This window comes from Lissotriton helveticus, chromosome 2_1 (genome assembly GCF_964261635.1).
Source record: "Lissotriton helveticus chromosome 2_1, aLisHel1.1, whole genome shotgun sequence".
In the NCBI taxonomy this organism is placed as follows: domain Eukaryota; kingdom Metazoa; phylum Chordata; class Amphibia; order Caudata; family Salamandridae; genus Lissotriton; species Lissotriton helveticus.
Genome location: NC_136059.1, coordinates 1,399,782,366 through 1,399,799,585, shown reverse-complemented (window position 1 = coordinate 1,399,799,585; position 17,220 = coordinate 1,399,782,366). Strand labels below are relative to the sequence as shown.

Genomic DNA, 17,220 nt, shown 5'->3' with positions numbered 1-17,220 from the left:
CTTCCCACCTGCACCCTCGGCGCTCCAAGCGCCCGGAAAAGGGTTCTTCCACTGTGGCGATGCTGCAACGTCTCGCCCGGCAGGGTGGAGCCCGTCCGCTCATTTGACCCCGCGATCGCCAGTAGCTACCGAACTCTCAAAATGGCGGTCGACCTGGCAAGAGCGGGCCCAGCATAAAGAAATGGCCCGGTCACTGGTTGACTCCACCACCGTAGTCCTCCACGACCTTGAAGATTCTACAGGAGCCGCGGGAGTCTCCGACCCCCGCAGACACCCCCGATGGGGAATGACTGCCATAATCGCCCGTGGAGTGACGAAACTGTATCCGCGGGACGTCGGCGCTCCCATGCTGGCGCCAGCCTCACTTTGAATTACTAGAATCCTGCAGACCTCAGTTCCGATGAAAGCACAGTGTGACCCGGTAGGAAAAATTGTTGCACCCCCTCCCCTTTTTGACTGATAGTTCAAACCACCGATCCTTTCCTTTGCCCTTTTAACGGAACTTTGGACTGCCTCCCCCTCTTTTACATTTTCTAGAGAAAACAAAACATTAACCACTACATTAGCATAGCAGTTGACACCAGAACTGTTTTCAAATTGAAAACCAACAACATCTTCAACAGAATCCTTTTTGTTTCTGCTGTGACCCTGCTACAGCACAGGCATTGTCCCCAGCAGTAATTCTGCAATGCCGGTAAGAATAGCTGTGGTGCATACTGGACTCACTCACCCCCGCGGCGCCCCACGCCGTTATTTGCTGGGGGGCAACTTACTAGACATCACTTTCGTGCCATCTAGATTTCAGCGCGTTCTGCTGCCTTGGAACTATTCGCACAACAGACTGCTACTGACGACCCACCCCCAGGCAACATCTTCTGAATTTTCATAATTTGAAAGAACTAGTAACATGTCCTCATCAGGAATTCAAAAGAAATTGCCACGGTCTCTTCGTTGTTTAAATGTTTTTACTGCTTTTGTTTTGTTGTATATATTTATATGTTATTAAAGTTTTATATTCCTACTACTTTGTTGGAGTGCTATATATTTTTTATGTGACACATAATTGTAAAAACTTTGATGTACAAAGAGTCATTCCTAGAATCTTCCGCTTCAGGCTCGGTCCCCTCCCCAATCACAATACAGGATGGTTTTCAGATAGTAGGAACACGTGTGGTGTGACGGATCTCATCGGGTGTGGGCCTTGATCTACTATAACTCCTTTGAAGAGGGGTGAATCTTTACAGCTGGAGCCATAAACTACATCTGCAGGGCTAGCTGATAGCCTGGACAATCGGACACAGAGGAAGAGGAGTGTCAGAGGGTGCGGTAGTGAATAGGGCGAAAGGGAGGTGGCGGGCGGGCACAGAGTGTGATTCTCAGGGAAGAGCAGCGCAGATGGGGGGAGGTTTATTGCCCATGCATAAGACAGAGAGCGGGGGTGACCAGTGCCTGGGGAAGATGCTTGCGAGGGTGGGGAGCCATGCTACGAATCGACAGCGTGCAGAGAGTGGGTCTGGTCAAGGCATCTAAAATGGCTGCCGTGCACGACAAAAGTGTGGCATTTCAAAAAAGGCAAGATGGCGCAAACAATGTTTTTCAACACTTCCTCATTTCCTTCGAATCGAACGTTAACAGACGTTGGTGCATATTACCAAAGTTAAGCGATATTTATCGCTAACGATGCTTACCAACGAATTTTTTACCGCTAAGCATCGTCAGAAATTATCGAAGATAAACCTTGCTATTATCAAGGTTTATCGCAAATGCGATAAAAAACGGCCGCAATGCATGAATATCGCTAAAAAGTCAGCGATATTCATGCATTACCGAGCTAATGCTCTTAGCCATGTTATCCACCTCCCATTGGATAACATGGCTAAGAACTGCTCAGGGCAGGTATAACTTTTTTGAGATATTCGCGCTTAGCGCGAATATCTCCAAAAGTTGGTAATAGGAGATAGATATCTTGCATGTTGTAATGCAAATTATTGTGGTATATGGAACTCATACCATAATCTCTCAGGAAAGCAGAAACTGATCCTTTTGGGACCGCCTGAAAAGGCCTACGGGGTGAGGGGTACTCTACTTTGCCCCCTTTTCACGTTCCGAACTATTTTATTTTACTCTCTTCTGTAATTAGACAAAATAGCAGCGATAAGATGCATCGGAGACACACAGTGAGAGAAAGGAGGCCGGAGATGAAGAAGAGATGTCAAATACACATTGGAGATAATATAGTGGCAGAAGGGAAGTAAATATGAGTAAACTTACCATGTAACATAAAAATGTTGCACTCTATACTATAAGTCTCATTTTATACTACAATCACTTCGCTACAACCTCATAAATTAAAAATAAAAATGAATAATGTCTCAAACAATTTTTGATTTCTAAATATAAATTTATTCTTCAGAATTTTCTAAATTTGAAAGAACTAGTAACATGTCCTCATCAGCAATTTCCTCATGAAAAGTCTGCAATGATGATTCTTGTAACTCTATGGTCTCCAAACATTCGATAAATTCGCCATCAACAGATTGATCAAAAAAATCATTCAAGTCATCTCCTCCTTGTGACAATATTTCATTATTGGTGCTGTCAATTTCAATCAATGTAGTGGAATCATTCAAGTCATCTCCTCCTTGTGACAATATTTCATTATTGGTGCTCTCAATTTCAATCAATGTAGTGGAATCATTCAAGTCATCTCCTCGTGACAATATTTCATTATTGGTGCTCTCAATTTCAATCAATGTAGTGGAATCATTCAAGTCATCTCCTCCTTGTGACAATATTTCATTATTGGTGCTGTCCATTTCAATCAATCTAAAGGAATCATACAAGTCATCTCCTCCTTGTGACAATATTTCATTATTGGTGCTCTCAATTTCAATCAATGTAGTGGAATCATTCAAGTCATCTCCTCCTTGTGACAATATTTCATTATTGGTGCTGTCCATTTCAATCAATCTAATGGAATCATACAAGTCATCTCCTCCATGTGACAATATTTCATTATTGGTGCTCTCAATTTCAATCAATGTAGTGGACAATTCAAAAGAAATTGCCACGGTCTCTTCATTGTGAGCCATTTTATTTTGAAATTGCTTGCTGTAAATTGCAGAAAAAAATAATCACTTTCATTTATCGTTTTTAGTAATACATAATATAAAACTAACTTTATCAAGTATTTAGTATAACAGAAAGGACTGCAAATAAATAACAGAAAACATTTTTCAAATTATCTTCAAGTGTACAACATAGTTCCCCTTACAAATTAACAACTCACCTTTTTAAAAGTAGGAGAAGTGTTAGTACTGTGTAAATCAAACACCAGAAATTCACCACCAAAAATTCCTCACAAATGTACCTCAGACAGTAGTATCACAAAATGGCTGTGGTTTCCTCTCATTTGACATATATACATAACCAATTAACTTTCATCACACACAAATACAAAACCAAAGTAACATTTTAATTGGTTCTAAATTTCAACACTTTCAAATGTGTTTTCCCCATGCAATTTTCCATAGGACATTTACATACGTCTACAGCCTGAATGGCTGAACGGAATTACACCAAACTTGGCAAAATGGTACATCAAACCTAAGAGGTCAGGAAGGATCTACTATGCCCCCTTATGGTCATTTCCCCCTTCGCTTTGGCCTCCTCTTGTCTCTCGATCCTACCGAGAGACAAGATGGCGGCCGCTACGGACTGTTTGGAATGTTGACAGACGCCGGAGAACCAATCAGCTTCGCAAAGCTCCGTAACGCGAAAAGTATGCGAAGCGGAGCGCTGTTACAGATATATATCTTTTTTTGAACGTTAATTTCTCAAAATCCACTGGAGCACATATATTGAGACCTAGCAAAGGCACATCGGGCTACCAGTCCCTAATATTTTGCCAAGTTTCGTGCAAATCCATTCAGCCGTTCGATTATTGACATTTAGATACGTCTACAGCCTGAATGGCTGAACGGAATTACACCAAACTTGGCAAAATGGTACATCAAACCTAAGAGGTCAGGGAGGATCTACTATGCCCCCTTATCGTCATTTGCCCCTTCCCTTTCGCCTCCTCTTGTCTCTCGATCCTACCGAGAGACAAGATGGCGGCCGCTACGGACTGTTTGGAATGTTGACAGACGCCGGAGAACCAATCAGCTTCGCTTCACAAAGCTCCGTTGCGCGAAAAGTACGCGAACTGGAGCGCTGCCCGGTCCGCTGTTACAGATATATATCTTTTTTTAAACGTTAATTTCTCAAAATCCACTGGAGCACATATATTGAGACCTACAAAAGGCACATCGGGCTACCAGTCCCTAAAATTTTGCCAAGTTTCGTGCAAATCCATTCAGCCGTTCGGGCTAAAAGTGAGGCCAACCGCCCTATGGAAAACTCAATGTTAAAAACACGTTTTGGGACCCCCCTTTTTTCTCGACCCCCCCTGGACGAACCCCCCCCCCCCCAATTTTCAGGGGCTGCTCAGAAACAAAATGTGCCATTTTCCTGAAAATTTCAGCCAATTCCGTCCACAAACGCCAAAGTTATTAGACATAGAATTTTCAAAAAACCCATAGAGAAAAAATCCTAACTATATATACCTACTGGCGACCGCCAGTAGGTAATATATATATATATATATATATATATATATATATATATATATATATATATATATATATATATATATATATACATACCTATATAAAGAAATAACTAAATAAATAAATAGGCTGTACCTCTAGCGAACAGATGCTTCAGGACTGCTTGACCCACTGCCGCATCAGCTTTCCATGCTGAATCCAGGCAGTAGTGCTTGGTGACAGTATGCACGTTTGAACATGTTGCCACTCTTCCAAAGTCTGGAAGTGATGCCCCCGCAGAGAGGGCTGTTGAGGCTGCCATATTCCTTAGAAAGAGGCTTCCCAGCTTTGGTATGGCAGAAAGCAATTGCAGAAGAGATCCAACGTGCAATGCTGCTCCTTGAAAGGGCCTGTCCTTTCCCTGGAGAAGTAAGAGATATAAAGAGCTGATCCGCCTTCCTGAAAGTCTTTGTTCTATGGATGTAGAATTTGATGCATCATTTTATGTCTAAAGAATGTAATGTTCTTTCAGCTGGGTTTGACGGATTTCCAAAGTACATTGAGAGCTCTGCGGGCTCATTCAGTTGAAAAGAAGTTGGAACCTTTGGTATAAAGTGAGGACTGGTTCTCAAAATTACTTTGTACTGCTTGAACAGAAGGAAGGGTTCAGCCACAGTGAAAGCCTGAATCTCACAAATTCTTCTAGCCGATGTGAGGACTAATAGAAGAGCTGTCTTCCACGACACGTATTTTAAGTCAGCTTTGTGGATCGGCTCAAAAGGCGGTGTCATCAATTGAGCAAGGACTGTGTTCAGCTCTCATGGGGCTGCCGGGCGCTTTAGGGTGGAAAAACCCTAAAGAGGCCATTCATAAACTCTTTAATAATCCTCGTTGACCACTGCGAAAGTTCCCCCGGTTTTCTGCGAAACCTAGAGATTGCAGTCAGGTGGACTTTGATTGATGAATGGGCCAACTTTGACTTTGCCCAATGAAGCAGGTAAGGCAACACTTGTTCTGGGATCAAGAGTAAAGGGTGTTTGTCCTTCTATACACACCAGTGACAAAATCTCTGCCATTTTGCAGCGTATGCCCTATTAGTGGATGAAGCTCTAGCCTGCTGAAGGACGGATTTGCAATCTGAAGCGATGTCTAGATCTGTGAATTCATAGTCGTGAGGTTCCAGGCTGACAAACTGAGATATTTTATCGGAGGATGAACAACCTGGCCGTTGTCCATGGACAGTAGGTTTAGCAATGGTTGAAAGAGAATGTGCGGAGATATTGAGCACAGGAGAAGTTCTGGGAACCAAAACTGCCTCGGCCAAGCCAGGGCTATGTGAATGAAATTACATGGTTCCTTTTTCATTTTGCTCGGCACTCTTGGGATGAGCGGAAACAGCGGGAAAGCATATGCGAACATCCCCTCCCACTGCATCTGCAGAGCGTTTCCACAAGAATTGGCCTGTGGAAATCTGCTGGTAAACGTTTCGCACTTCCTGTTGATTGAGGGTTGCGAAGAGATCCAGTTTTGGAGTACCCCACATCTTGAACACTCACCGTAGCTGCTTCCAATTTAACTCCCATTCGTGACACTTGGAATTGGTTCTGCTTAAAGCTTGCCCAGTCTTTGTCTACGCCTGGAACATGCTCTATTTGCAAGTTTATCTTGTGCTGAATGAGCCACCTCCAAATTTCCTGAGCCTGGTCCGATAATGGGAGAGACCTAGTGCCCCCTTGTCTGGTGAGATAAAACATCGTTGTGGTGTTGTCTGTTCTTACTGAAACAGAGGAGCCTTGGATCCTTGGAAGGAACGCTTGTAGACCCAGGAAAACTACTTTTAATTCCAAGAGACTGATGTGCAGTTGCATTTCCTCCAAGGACCATTTCCCATGGATTTGCAACTCCTAAAGATGCGCCCCCCAACCGTCCATGGAGATGTCCGTGGTCATAATGTAACTGGGCTGTATTGCCTGGAAGGAGAGGCCTGGAGAGATATTGCATTCCTTCTCCCACCATGACAGGGCCTGTTTAATTGCCTGAGAGATAAGGATGGTGTCCTCAAAGGAGCAATGTGCCTGAATCTACTGCATGTCCAACTGTTCCTGGAGAGGCCTCATGTGTAGTCGACAACTAGGAATCAACAGGATACATGACAACATCATTCCCAGTAAAGATTTGAACACTCACACAGAAGTGGACTCTTATGTGTGCACAAGGTTTATTAAGTGCATAACTTTGTGTTTTTGTTCCGAAGTGGGAAACACTTTCATCAGCCTAGTGTCCAGAATTGCTCCAAGAAAAACACGTTTTGACTTGGAACAGGGCATGACTTCTCTACGTTGAGCTGCAAGCCTAGAGACCTGAACAGCCGCTGACAACCCCATGTAGATTTTCTTGCAGAGTGGAATGAAGGCCCTTTCACCAGCCAATCGTTTAGGTAGGGATAAACCTAGTGGCCCAGCCTCCTCAGAAATACCGATACTGGAGCCATGCATTTCGTGAAGACTTTGGGGGCTGAATGAAGGCTGGAGGGCAGAACTTTGCACTGGTAGTGATTCCCAGTCACATTGACAATGCTTTGCGTGAAAGGCAATGTGGAAGTATGCATTCAAGAGATCGAGGGATGCAAAAAAATCCCCTTTGTTCACAAAAAGAGAATCTCTTGCAGGGATAATATTCTGAATGATTGTTTCTTGATGTATTTGTTCAGCTGCCTGAGGTCCATGACCTGTCTCCATTTCCCACATTTTTTCTTTATGAGAAAGACATTGACAGAGAGGAACCCTTTCTATTGCCCCTTTTTTTAGCAAGGCCGAGATTTCCTGCCTTAACAAAAGGGGATGATGATGATGAATTCTTCTTGAAGGAGGATTTCGAGGGGGCTGGTGGACAAACTCTAGAGTGTATCCCCGACGGATGATATCCAGAACCCATTTGTCCTTTGTAATGGCCTGCCATTGGCCCAGAAAAGGAGATAGACGATGAAACTGCAGGGGCTGAAGTCGAGGTGAGGTAGCTGGAGGATGGAAAACGCCACAGCTGTCTAGAGAAATCCTGCAATTTTCCTCATGTTGAAGGCTTGATTCTGGCTGATTGCTGACTGTATGACACATTGGTAGCACGAAAGTGCTGTTGTTGTGGTCTGTAACCTTGCTGGGAATAGGACTGAAACCTGTAAGACTAGTAGGATGATCTCTTTTGGAACTTTCCTCTTCCTCTACCTCTAGAAAGGACTGAAAGCGCCTCTGTTGCAGTGTGCCTAATGAGCGTGCCATCTCACTATCCTTTTTGATACCCTGTAGCTCCTCACACACGTGTTTCCCAAACAGATTCTCTCCATCAAAAGGGCATTTCCAAAACCTTTGTCTGGACTTCAGGGTGGAAGGACGTCGCTCTAAGCTAATCTTGTCTGCGGAGGACCACGACACCTGCTATCCGTCTGAAAGCAATTAAAGATAAATCCATTGCAGCATTGATTACTTCCAAAGAAGCTCTTGCGCCTTCCTGCATGAAGATTTTGGCTTCCTTCTTTTTCTCTTCAGGTAGATAATCAAGAAGAGGTGCAAGAGCGGACCATAACTGATAGTCGTACCATCCTAAGATCGCTAAGGCGTTAGAGGCCTTGATGGAAGTGGCAGCCATAGTAGCAAAAAGTCTGCCAATGCTATTGAGCCGCTTGCCTTCTCTGTCCGGGGCACCAAACAAGGGGATTGGGGATTCCTGGAGCACCTCTGTGTCGCTTGCATTATTACCAAGTCCGTCCGGGGATGACCGATCAAAGATGCCGGAGAAGAATCAGGTGCTTTGTACTTCTTTTCCATCCTCGGGAACACAGCTGGAACTGATGTTGGATTCCTCATAAGCTTCAGTCCTTCGTTCAAAATATAACCCACGATGGGTATGGGTCTAACTGATTTCTTAGCTGGATCCTTAAAATCATAAAGGAACCATTCGGTTTGTACCACAGGCAAAGGCAAATCGAATATTCTAGAGGCCCTTTCCAGCAATTCGTGGAAGCCCCCGATATCCCTGGAGAGAACTCGCTGGAGGAAGAGAAGGCGACGTCGAAGCCGGAGCGACATTGTCATCCCATTCCTGACCTACTGAGTCTGGATCCTGACTGATCTCACCTTCCTTGAGCTGATCATCAGCTTCACTTTTGATGTTGCCATCTTGAATAGTAATGCATCGAGGAGCCTGTCTCTCCTCCTGTGCAACAGGCGGATGAGTAATCACAGGTGGTGGTGAAGCAACTTGAATGCCCTGGCCTCTAAGCATCAGCGAAACTGTAGCGTTAAAGTCTGGAAAATGGCGATAGTAATCATTGAGCATGTGCCGAAGGTCGTGACCAGGGAGGTTGGCACCAACATGGAATCTCTTCGTACCTCTTGACGCTCCTCATAAGGTTCGTACGGATAGTGCTCTTGGAAAGAGTCATATTGCTCTGCTCTTGGACGGCCTGTGAAAGAGTACTCGAATTCCAAATATTCTGACGTATCCTGCCTGTGTGTATCCTCTTCTTCAGCAGTGTTCTAGCATTTAACCCTGAGTTGTGAGGGGCTGTAAGCTGGACCGAACAGACTTTCATTTCCTGATTCCTCCATATCAAGAAGGTGAGAAGGAGGCAAAGGTGAAATCTTGGATAAAGATGTCAAACCTGGTGACTTTTGGAGAAGCTGGAGGCTTTTCATGACCTGTTTTTGATCCGTCGACGACGGAAGATGTCTGAAAGTGATTGTCCTCGATATCGGCGGTCTAAAAGTAGATTTAAAAACAGACGTCGACGGAATGACCGCCGACGGGGCCGTAGACGCCGTATTTGATGGCACTCCCGTCGATGGGGCCGTAGACGTGATCGTCGACGTAGTGGTAGTCGTCGTAGTTGTTGGTGCCGGCGACGATGCTGTCAATGAGTAAATTGTCGTCACTGTATTAGTCGACGACGCCGTCACCACAGCCGTCGTCAACGCGGTTGTCACCATAGACGTCGATAAGGACTTAGATGAAGATTTCAACGAGGGGTCCGTCAGCTGGGCTTTTTTCGACAACAAAGCCTGTTTTAGAGGTGTAACAGGCAAGAGAAGCAGCAGAAGCTTTCTTCAGACCAGAATCTTTCTGCTTAAGGGCTGTTTTCTTGGCAGAAGATAACTTTTCTGCCTTCAGCCTCTGAGGATCAGCCTTTAATGAGGTAGAGCCCTCATTTTTATGTTTTTTTAAGCTGAGGTTGGCCTAGGACTTTCTTCAACATCCAAACCAGAATCCTATCTGTTTTTTTTCTTCTGGAGCAATAATAACAATCTTGCTTCTCTATCCTTTAGAGTTTTAGCTGAGAAAGTTCTGCAGGATTTACAGTCATTGGCTGCATGCCTGGGATATAGGCAATAAAGACAATCCTTGTGAGGATCTTCGGAGAAAAAAATTGCCTTCCTACAAGACCTGCAGGGTATAAAAAGCCTTTTCCTAGCTCTCACTGACATCTTAGAAGTAAAAAATGTGGAAAAACAGTACCTTTAGGTGAATTCTAGCAGGGTCAAAAGTTCACTCACTGACAAACTGCTCAGGGAGGCTCCCTTACGCACGACATGCATTTAGAAATCTGAGTGTCTGCTGGGGAGTTGAGGTCTAGGGCTCATCCCTGATTGGTCAGAGTTTAGGCCTGCATAAAGAGGCTAACGAATGTTAACGTTTTCCTTTCCCTTTGGTGGTTGATAATGTACTCTTATGGTACTAGTTTTCTAACTAACGCAAAACTCCCATCATGACAAGGGGGAAGATACAAGCATGTGAATTGTATGAAAGATTCAATACTGGAGAATTTTGCTATAACTTACCCGCACTATACCACTAGCAACAGCAGCACAATATATTGCTTTTTTGTACATAAACAAATCATAACACTTTAACAGACTTTCTGTAACTTATATTGTACAACTACTCAGCAAGCTACTATTTGCAACAAAAAAAGCTTATTATTAAACACATAGGCGAAACCAAATGCAATTTACCAAGGCTTGTTTCAAGAATGTAATTATTTGATGAATCACCTTTTAGCAGAATTGATCTGTCCTATTTTGTCATTGCATCCCCTAACGAACTACGTGTTGAGTATTTGTTTATAAGTCCTAGGGTACCAGTTGGTTGTGACCAACAGGACATCCAGTACTTTTTTGATTTTGATGAAATAGGCACACTAATAGACAATGTCCAATCCCTCAATAATCTCTAAGCATCTGAACTATTTCATGCTACAACAATCTTTGTTTTTTAAGATCATAGCCGAAATGGGGGTCACATTAGTTACCACAAGGCCTGTTTACTATTTGTCACACTCACACCATGGACATCATTTACTTTTCTTACCCTACCTCGACTTCGCCATATATTACACCTTCCATGTTGTCAGGATATACAGTGTACGTATTTTTGTTGCACTGTCATTCGGGGTCAAATATTAAACACAGAGTGCCTAATTCACAAAGGTAAACTTACGCTTTTGTGTGCGTTTACATTTTTATTAGTGTTCACAAACTATGAGTTAATAGAAAGTTTGCAACTGCGGAGACATCGCAGTCAGGCGGAGAAGTCCACACATAGAAAAAATAGGACTTGTTTATCTTGTAATGTGTTTAGTTCTCCACCACTAATGTGGAGCCTCCACAGTCTTAAACGTACTATCAACCTGTAGTTTGTGAATAGCAAAAAAACAAATGGAAACCTACACAAAAGTGTAACTTTACCTTTGTGAATTAGGACTAGAATGAATAACAATTTAGAAACAGTCTGAAACAGTTAAACCAGAGGCTAAAATCAGTACACGTTTAGACATACTGCACAGAGATTGTTAACACCTTCCTTGAGAGAATGTCTTTTAAACATATAAACTCACAACATTTGCTCAATTTGACTCTGCAACACGATGTACTGCAAGTCTTAAGCACCATGGGCAACTCAATAGGATGAAAGTAGACCAACTGGGAAATCACACACATTAGAAAATAGAGACACACTAACCTGTTGAAAGTCTAAAAAAGAGTTTACATTAAAGCCAAAATAGAAGCTTTGGGGTAAGCCCAACCAAAAAGCAAATATCTCGAAAGCAGTCAGCCAGGTAGTAGTTGTGTGATAACTTCATACATGACTCCCCACACACAAACTCGATCGCAAGAGCTCTGGGACAACCTTACATCTTACTTCAAAGTCAAAATTACCGATATAAGACAGGGACTTATCACAACTGTTAGACAAGAGACATTGCCACAACTATGTCCTGTTTTGCTACCTATAATACTGCCTCAACAACCCTTTGTTTCAAGCAGAAACACCAGATAAAACTTCACCGTTCAGATTTCTACGTGGATCCTTCACCGGTCATGCAGAATTACAAGAGCTCACCATTACCGCTCATAAAGAAATGCTTCAGGATTTCTGTATTGCCTTCCTGTTGCACAGAGGGTATTGTTACATCGCTACTGAATCAGGCAGGCACGATCAAGTTCTGGTATACTTCAGCTTCAAATGTGATCTGTTACTGCTAAGATCTCGAAGATGACTCTGGCTCTTCAGTTCCAAACATACATTGACTCCTACCTCTGACTTTCCTCTCTGTGGCTCATATTTAAAGTACGGGTGAACCTAATTTAATTACACTTGCAGCAAGACAAAGTCATGAAAATCTGAGAGAGTTTTCTGATGTTTGCACAAACAAGCAAGGCATTAAATACATTTTCAAATGTCTATAATGCCTTAATGTTAACTTCTGTCCCACCTCCTTTCCACCATTTCTTTCTCCGAGAGGTCCTTGGTGAACATACAGGCTCGGAAAGTTGTGGATGAGCAGAATGCACTCTTCCATGAAAGCTCGACTGTGCCAGGAGATGTAGCCAGTGCTCGGGTGAATGGTGCAGGCAGGCATGCTGGGCCAGTCCGATAGAGCTAGCCAAGAATCTTAAGCTAGAGGGCTCGTAAGCAGGAGACAATAATAGGTGGATGGATGATACCAACTTTGATACTTTGATATTGTTGTCAGGGGTAGCCGTGAATCTCCTAGGACACGTACAGACATCGTTAAATGCAGCTATCTGCCTTAAAAGAGAAGTGAAGAGAAGGCACCATGGGGCATATTAGCAAGGGCCATATCGCCGCTTTAACTGCACTTTTTGCCGCTAAAGCGGCAATATTTTTATCGCCCTATTAGCAAGCTGCCGCTAACAGCAGTTAGCGACAGCTTTTAGGCGATAGCGAACGGTTTGGGGCTCACTTGGCATGCCAGCGATATTTATCGCTAATGTCATGCAAAGTGGGAGTACCCAAACTGTTAGCGACTGAAAGCAGTCGCTAACACAGCTATCGCAAGGCAGGCATAGCGATAAAAAAACGCGCTAAGTGCGATTATCGCTATAATCTAACGCCTGCTAAAAACATGACTTACCTGTTTATCCAATGGGAGGTGGATCTTCAGGTTAAGTCCCCATTGGCGTTAATGCGTGAATATATAATTTACAGCGATATTCACGCATTTCGCCACTATCGCTGAATATTTTAGTACAATTGAGAAAAACGTTGCTAATAGCAGGTTTTCTCCGGTAACAGGCAGCGATAAAAAAAAATGCGCTAAGCACATTTAGCGATAAATATCGCTGTTTCTTGCTAATATGCCCCCATGTTTTAGAGGTCCAGAGGGAATTCCCTCATCTCCTGCTCCCAGTGTAAGTCAGGCAATAAGTGTTAGAATTTCTCCCTGAAATTTTTTGAATTGTGCAACAGAGGGCGCCCTTGGCCGAGAGGAGAACACTGCCTTCTTGTAAATGTAAATGTAATTTGTACTTGTAAAGCGCACTAATACCCCAACTGGGGTGTCCTGGCGCTATAACCCATACTGCTGTGGAACCCTTCCTGGCTTTTCCCTGTGAAATGTCCACTCCTGGGCACCCCCAAGGTGAGGTCAGGCATCCCAGCGCTGCTGGGGTCGTCTTCAGACGACGAATTCTGAGCCTATTCGAAAACTATTTACTGAATGTACAAGAAGTGGCTCCGGAGTCCGGATCATCCCAAAGATCAGGGGAAGGGGTTGGTCTCCTCCTCTTTTGTTCAGGAGAGGGCTCTGCATATTCACTATCTTCACCCCTCACATTTTCTGCTGTCTGGGGGTAGTAAGGATGACCTGAAGTGGTGTACAGGGCAATCTGACAATGCTAGAAAGGCTGGGCTTACTGATCAGTGTGTGGGAATTAATTTGGATGTTTAAGGGTAATCTTCTGGTCTAATGGGTACGTTATTTTTTACTGTTGGTTTCCGATTTCCTTCATATTACCACAAACATTGCCTGCAGTGAGCACAAATGAATGCAGTCTTCCATACCTTGCAAAATTATAAAGTGTCTCTGTACAAGTTCAAACCAGACCCATTTACTGTGGGCCACCTACGTCATTCCCGAAAGGGGGGCCATTTTGAGGTCGAGCCTACAGCTTGCATGCGCTGTATGCATGACCTGTGGTAATCGTTTACCAGGACGCTATTCCTGTATGCTGCTCGCCATATGTTCACACTCCAATGTTTGCTTTAATTGCTGCAGCCTGACTCGTTCTTACAGCTGATAGGCTCACTTCCATTGAAGGCAGAAGTGCCAATTACAGACTCCTTACTCTTTCATTCATTATCTGGTTTTTCCGGGAACTCTTTTTTAAATTTTTTTAATTGTTGCATTCTGCCCATCGCTGCTTTTTATTAGTAGCCTGACCAAGTTCAAACGCTAGAAGGCACCTGTTCATGCACCAAAAGCCCTGATTAAAAAAAAATTGTCACTTCTCATTCTGGAAGAAAACTTTCCAATACTGTGGTATTTTCATGAGCTAAAAAAACAGATGCTCTTTTGGAGCAACTAATACGCAACAACCTTATCCTTTAGAACCATGTGATCGTCTAAGAGATCCGTATATTTTGATTAGGTTTTTCACAAATGCATACTTAAATTACCGAGTTCCATGCCTCGTATTTTCAACTAGGAGCGCCGCCGAGCAATAAATCCCCAATCATGTCAGGAAGATCGGTTCAGAATGTGAAAATACACGAGCTCAAAGAGCATTTTAAGGCCTCCCCGCAGAAACAATTCAATCTGTTCATTCTGCGATACAGAACAATCCGCCCCTTAAAAAAGGTATTTGAGTCAAGCGACATCCTCAACTGGACTGAAAAACTGAACTGCATATATTTATACTGAGACATTCCCTTTGAAGCTATGAAATGGCGCCCATGGCCAGGTACTTAAAGTAATGTCAGAAACAGCTATAGTTATCGTGATTTTTGATCAAATTGTACGCTGGAAAACGGAGCTTCCAATGCTGGACTCTAACAGGTACCAATTCACACAGAGCTACTGTTTCTAAGAAGTGCATATTATAAAAGCTGTCAATTTCTCTGTTAACGAACCATGGCAAAATGAAAGGCAGATTTTGGCCATCGAAAGTTCGAACTTGTTATCTGCAGGTGGCAGCAAAACTCGGAAGTAAGTGTGTAACTCAATCATCAATCACACCAAACCATTGTAAAAGGTTCCTTTATACTTAATAACAGAATATATTTTTGAACATATAGGCTTCTCGTTAAGATAACAAAGGTACTTGATAGTTTGTTTAACTGGTAGAGACAGCCAAAGGGCAGGTTTGAATGACGAGTAATATTCCACGTTAGCAATTTTCACAGTTGTAAAGCAGTTTTTAAATATGCAGATATTATGTCTGAGAACATGATTTCCATTCAAATGTACAATTGTATTTGAGGTGTGAGAGAGACTAAGGATTCCAATAGACTGCTTAGCTTTTGAGAGTTCTGACGCATATTTCTCTATAAAATGATTATACGGATCCATAATAAAAAGGCAGCCCTTTTACATTTTTTTTGAGGGCCATCTAATTAAAAAATGAATCAAATTCATTCACTTAAGATTAACAAATTGACATGTGCATTCTGACTCCTCACTGAAACTAAATCAGATGAAGTCCCTTCAATTGCACATAATGCGTATAGTGAAAGTCACAGTGGAATTTAGGGACACGAAAAGGCACCAGTTTGCAGGTTGATGCAATTTAGTTATTTAATGGACCCTCAAAATGTCTTTCAACAGAAAGCATACAAATTGTTGAGGGTAACATTGTACTATGTAATATTATTCTATGTAACTCAGTCGATGTCCAAAAATGAAAACATTGGATGTATTTTCATGCATTTCGTGTATTTACAAAAGGTACCCAAGTCTGGAAAAGCCATGCCTATGCCTCACCCTATGCCTCTCTCAGTGTGTCCTACGCCTCCACCCTCTGGCTCATCTTAGAGCTCATTATGCTACTGTGGCCTCCAGGATGGCCCTTTCCAGACTCTTCCCTTCTCTACCCCTCATTGCACCATCTCATACCTCTTTTACTGTTCAGATCTCCCAAACAAACTCTTCCCTCTAACTATTCCCCCCTCCACCTCCCCTTTACTCATCCAAAACCTCCTCCTACTGCTATTAGCTATAAAACAAAAAAATTAAAAAAACTTTCTAAACCTTCCCTCTTCTATCCCTCCACTATCCTTTCAAACCAACTAACAAACTAACATGACCACCTCTTAAATTAATTTTATATTTCCCTATACTAGTTCCCCACTAATCCTGTTTGGGTTCCAGAGTAGCTTGCCACCCACCGAAAAGCGCATTGACACCTCATCAGGGGTAGCATGACTTATAAAAATACAAATCCTTCCCTCTTCTATCCCTCCACTATCCTTTTCAATCCAAATAACAAACTCAAATGTCCACTGCTCAAATTAATTTCATATCTCCCTATACCAACTCACCACTAATGCTCTTTGGGTGCCGGAGTGGCGTGCTACTCGCCGGAGAAAAGCGATTTGATGACTCAACAGGAGATCTACTACATTGCAAATGCTTGTTATATTGATTCCTGTGCCTGTTTTGTGCCCCTGTGGGACAGGCTGCTTGATACCCCACATACATACTACATGCATGTGTGGGTACAACCGGAGGTGAGTTATATATATAATATATATAATTTAACTTTGCCCAGGTTCTGAGGTATACTGGGTTACCCCGTTGTAACTTACTACAACCGGAGGTGGCCACCGAGAGCAGGCCTAAACAAATAGGAGTATCAACGGTGTATGACATAACGTTCATAATCACGATTCTATAATAACCTGTATTTCTTTCCAAAAAAGTTTTTCTCTGTCATAGAAGCCACCGAAATCCTGAAACTGTCGAAGCAATTCAATCGGGGGTTGAGAACCATATCGATCCAATCTTGGCATGTTTAAGTCATCCACAAAAATAATTACTCTCTTATTGCCTGGTGCACCTTTAAACAAAGAAAAGATATAAAAAAAGAAAGAAATGTTATTCTCTCGTTCAACAATTTCTTTTACATACAGTATTAATGCAGATGCAACTTCTCACTGTATCTCATTTACGTTTTCCTTATACATTGTATATACAGAGGTTATGTAGAGAAGCAAGGTGCAAAATATACTACAATGCTGCAATCTAGGGGTAGGATTTGAGTACTGCAGATTGTCATTGCTTTATATTTCTGAATGCCGATGCCCATACAGGGTTTCTTTTGCAGAGATTTATTCTGTT

At 42.8% G+C, this 17,220-nt stretch overlaps 1 protein-coding gene across 1 annotated transcript in view; it reads right to left on the bottom strand.

The window, feature by feature from the left end:
• The window catches only part of LOC144818685 (dynein axonemal heavy chain 6-like), a 1,395,111-nt gene extending 1,378,176 nt beyond the window's left edge, over window positions 1–16,935 (bottom strand). The window contains exon 1 of the mRNA XM_078676337.1: window positions 16,782–16,935. Coding sequence (XP_078532463.1) covers window positions 16,782–16,892 — 111 coding nt within the window. The 5' untranslated portion in view covers window positions 16,893–16,935. The remainder of the gene's footprint in view (window positions 1–16,781) is intronic.
• Between the last annotated feature and the right edge of the window lie 285 nt (window positions 16,936–17,220).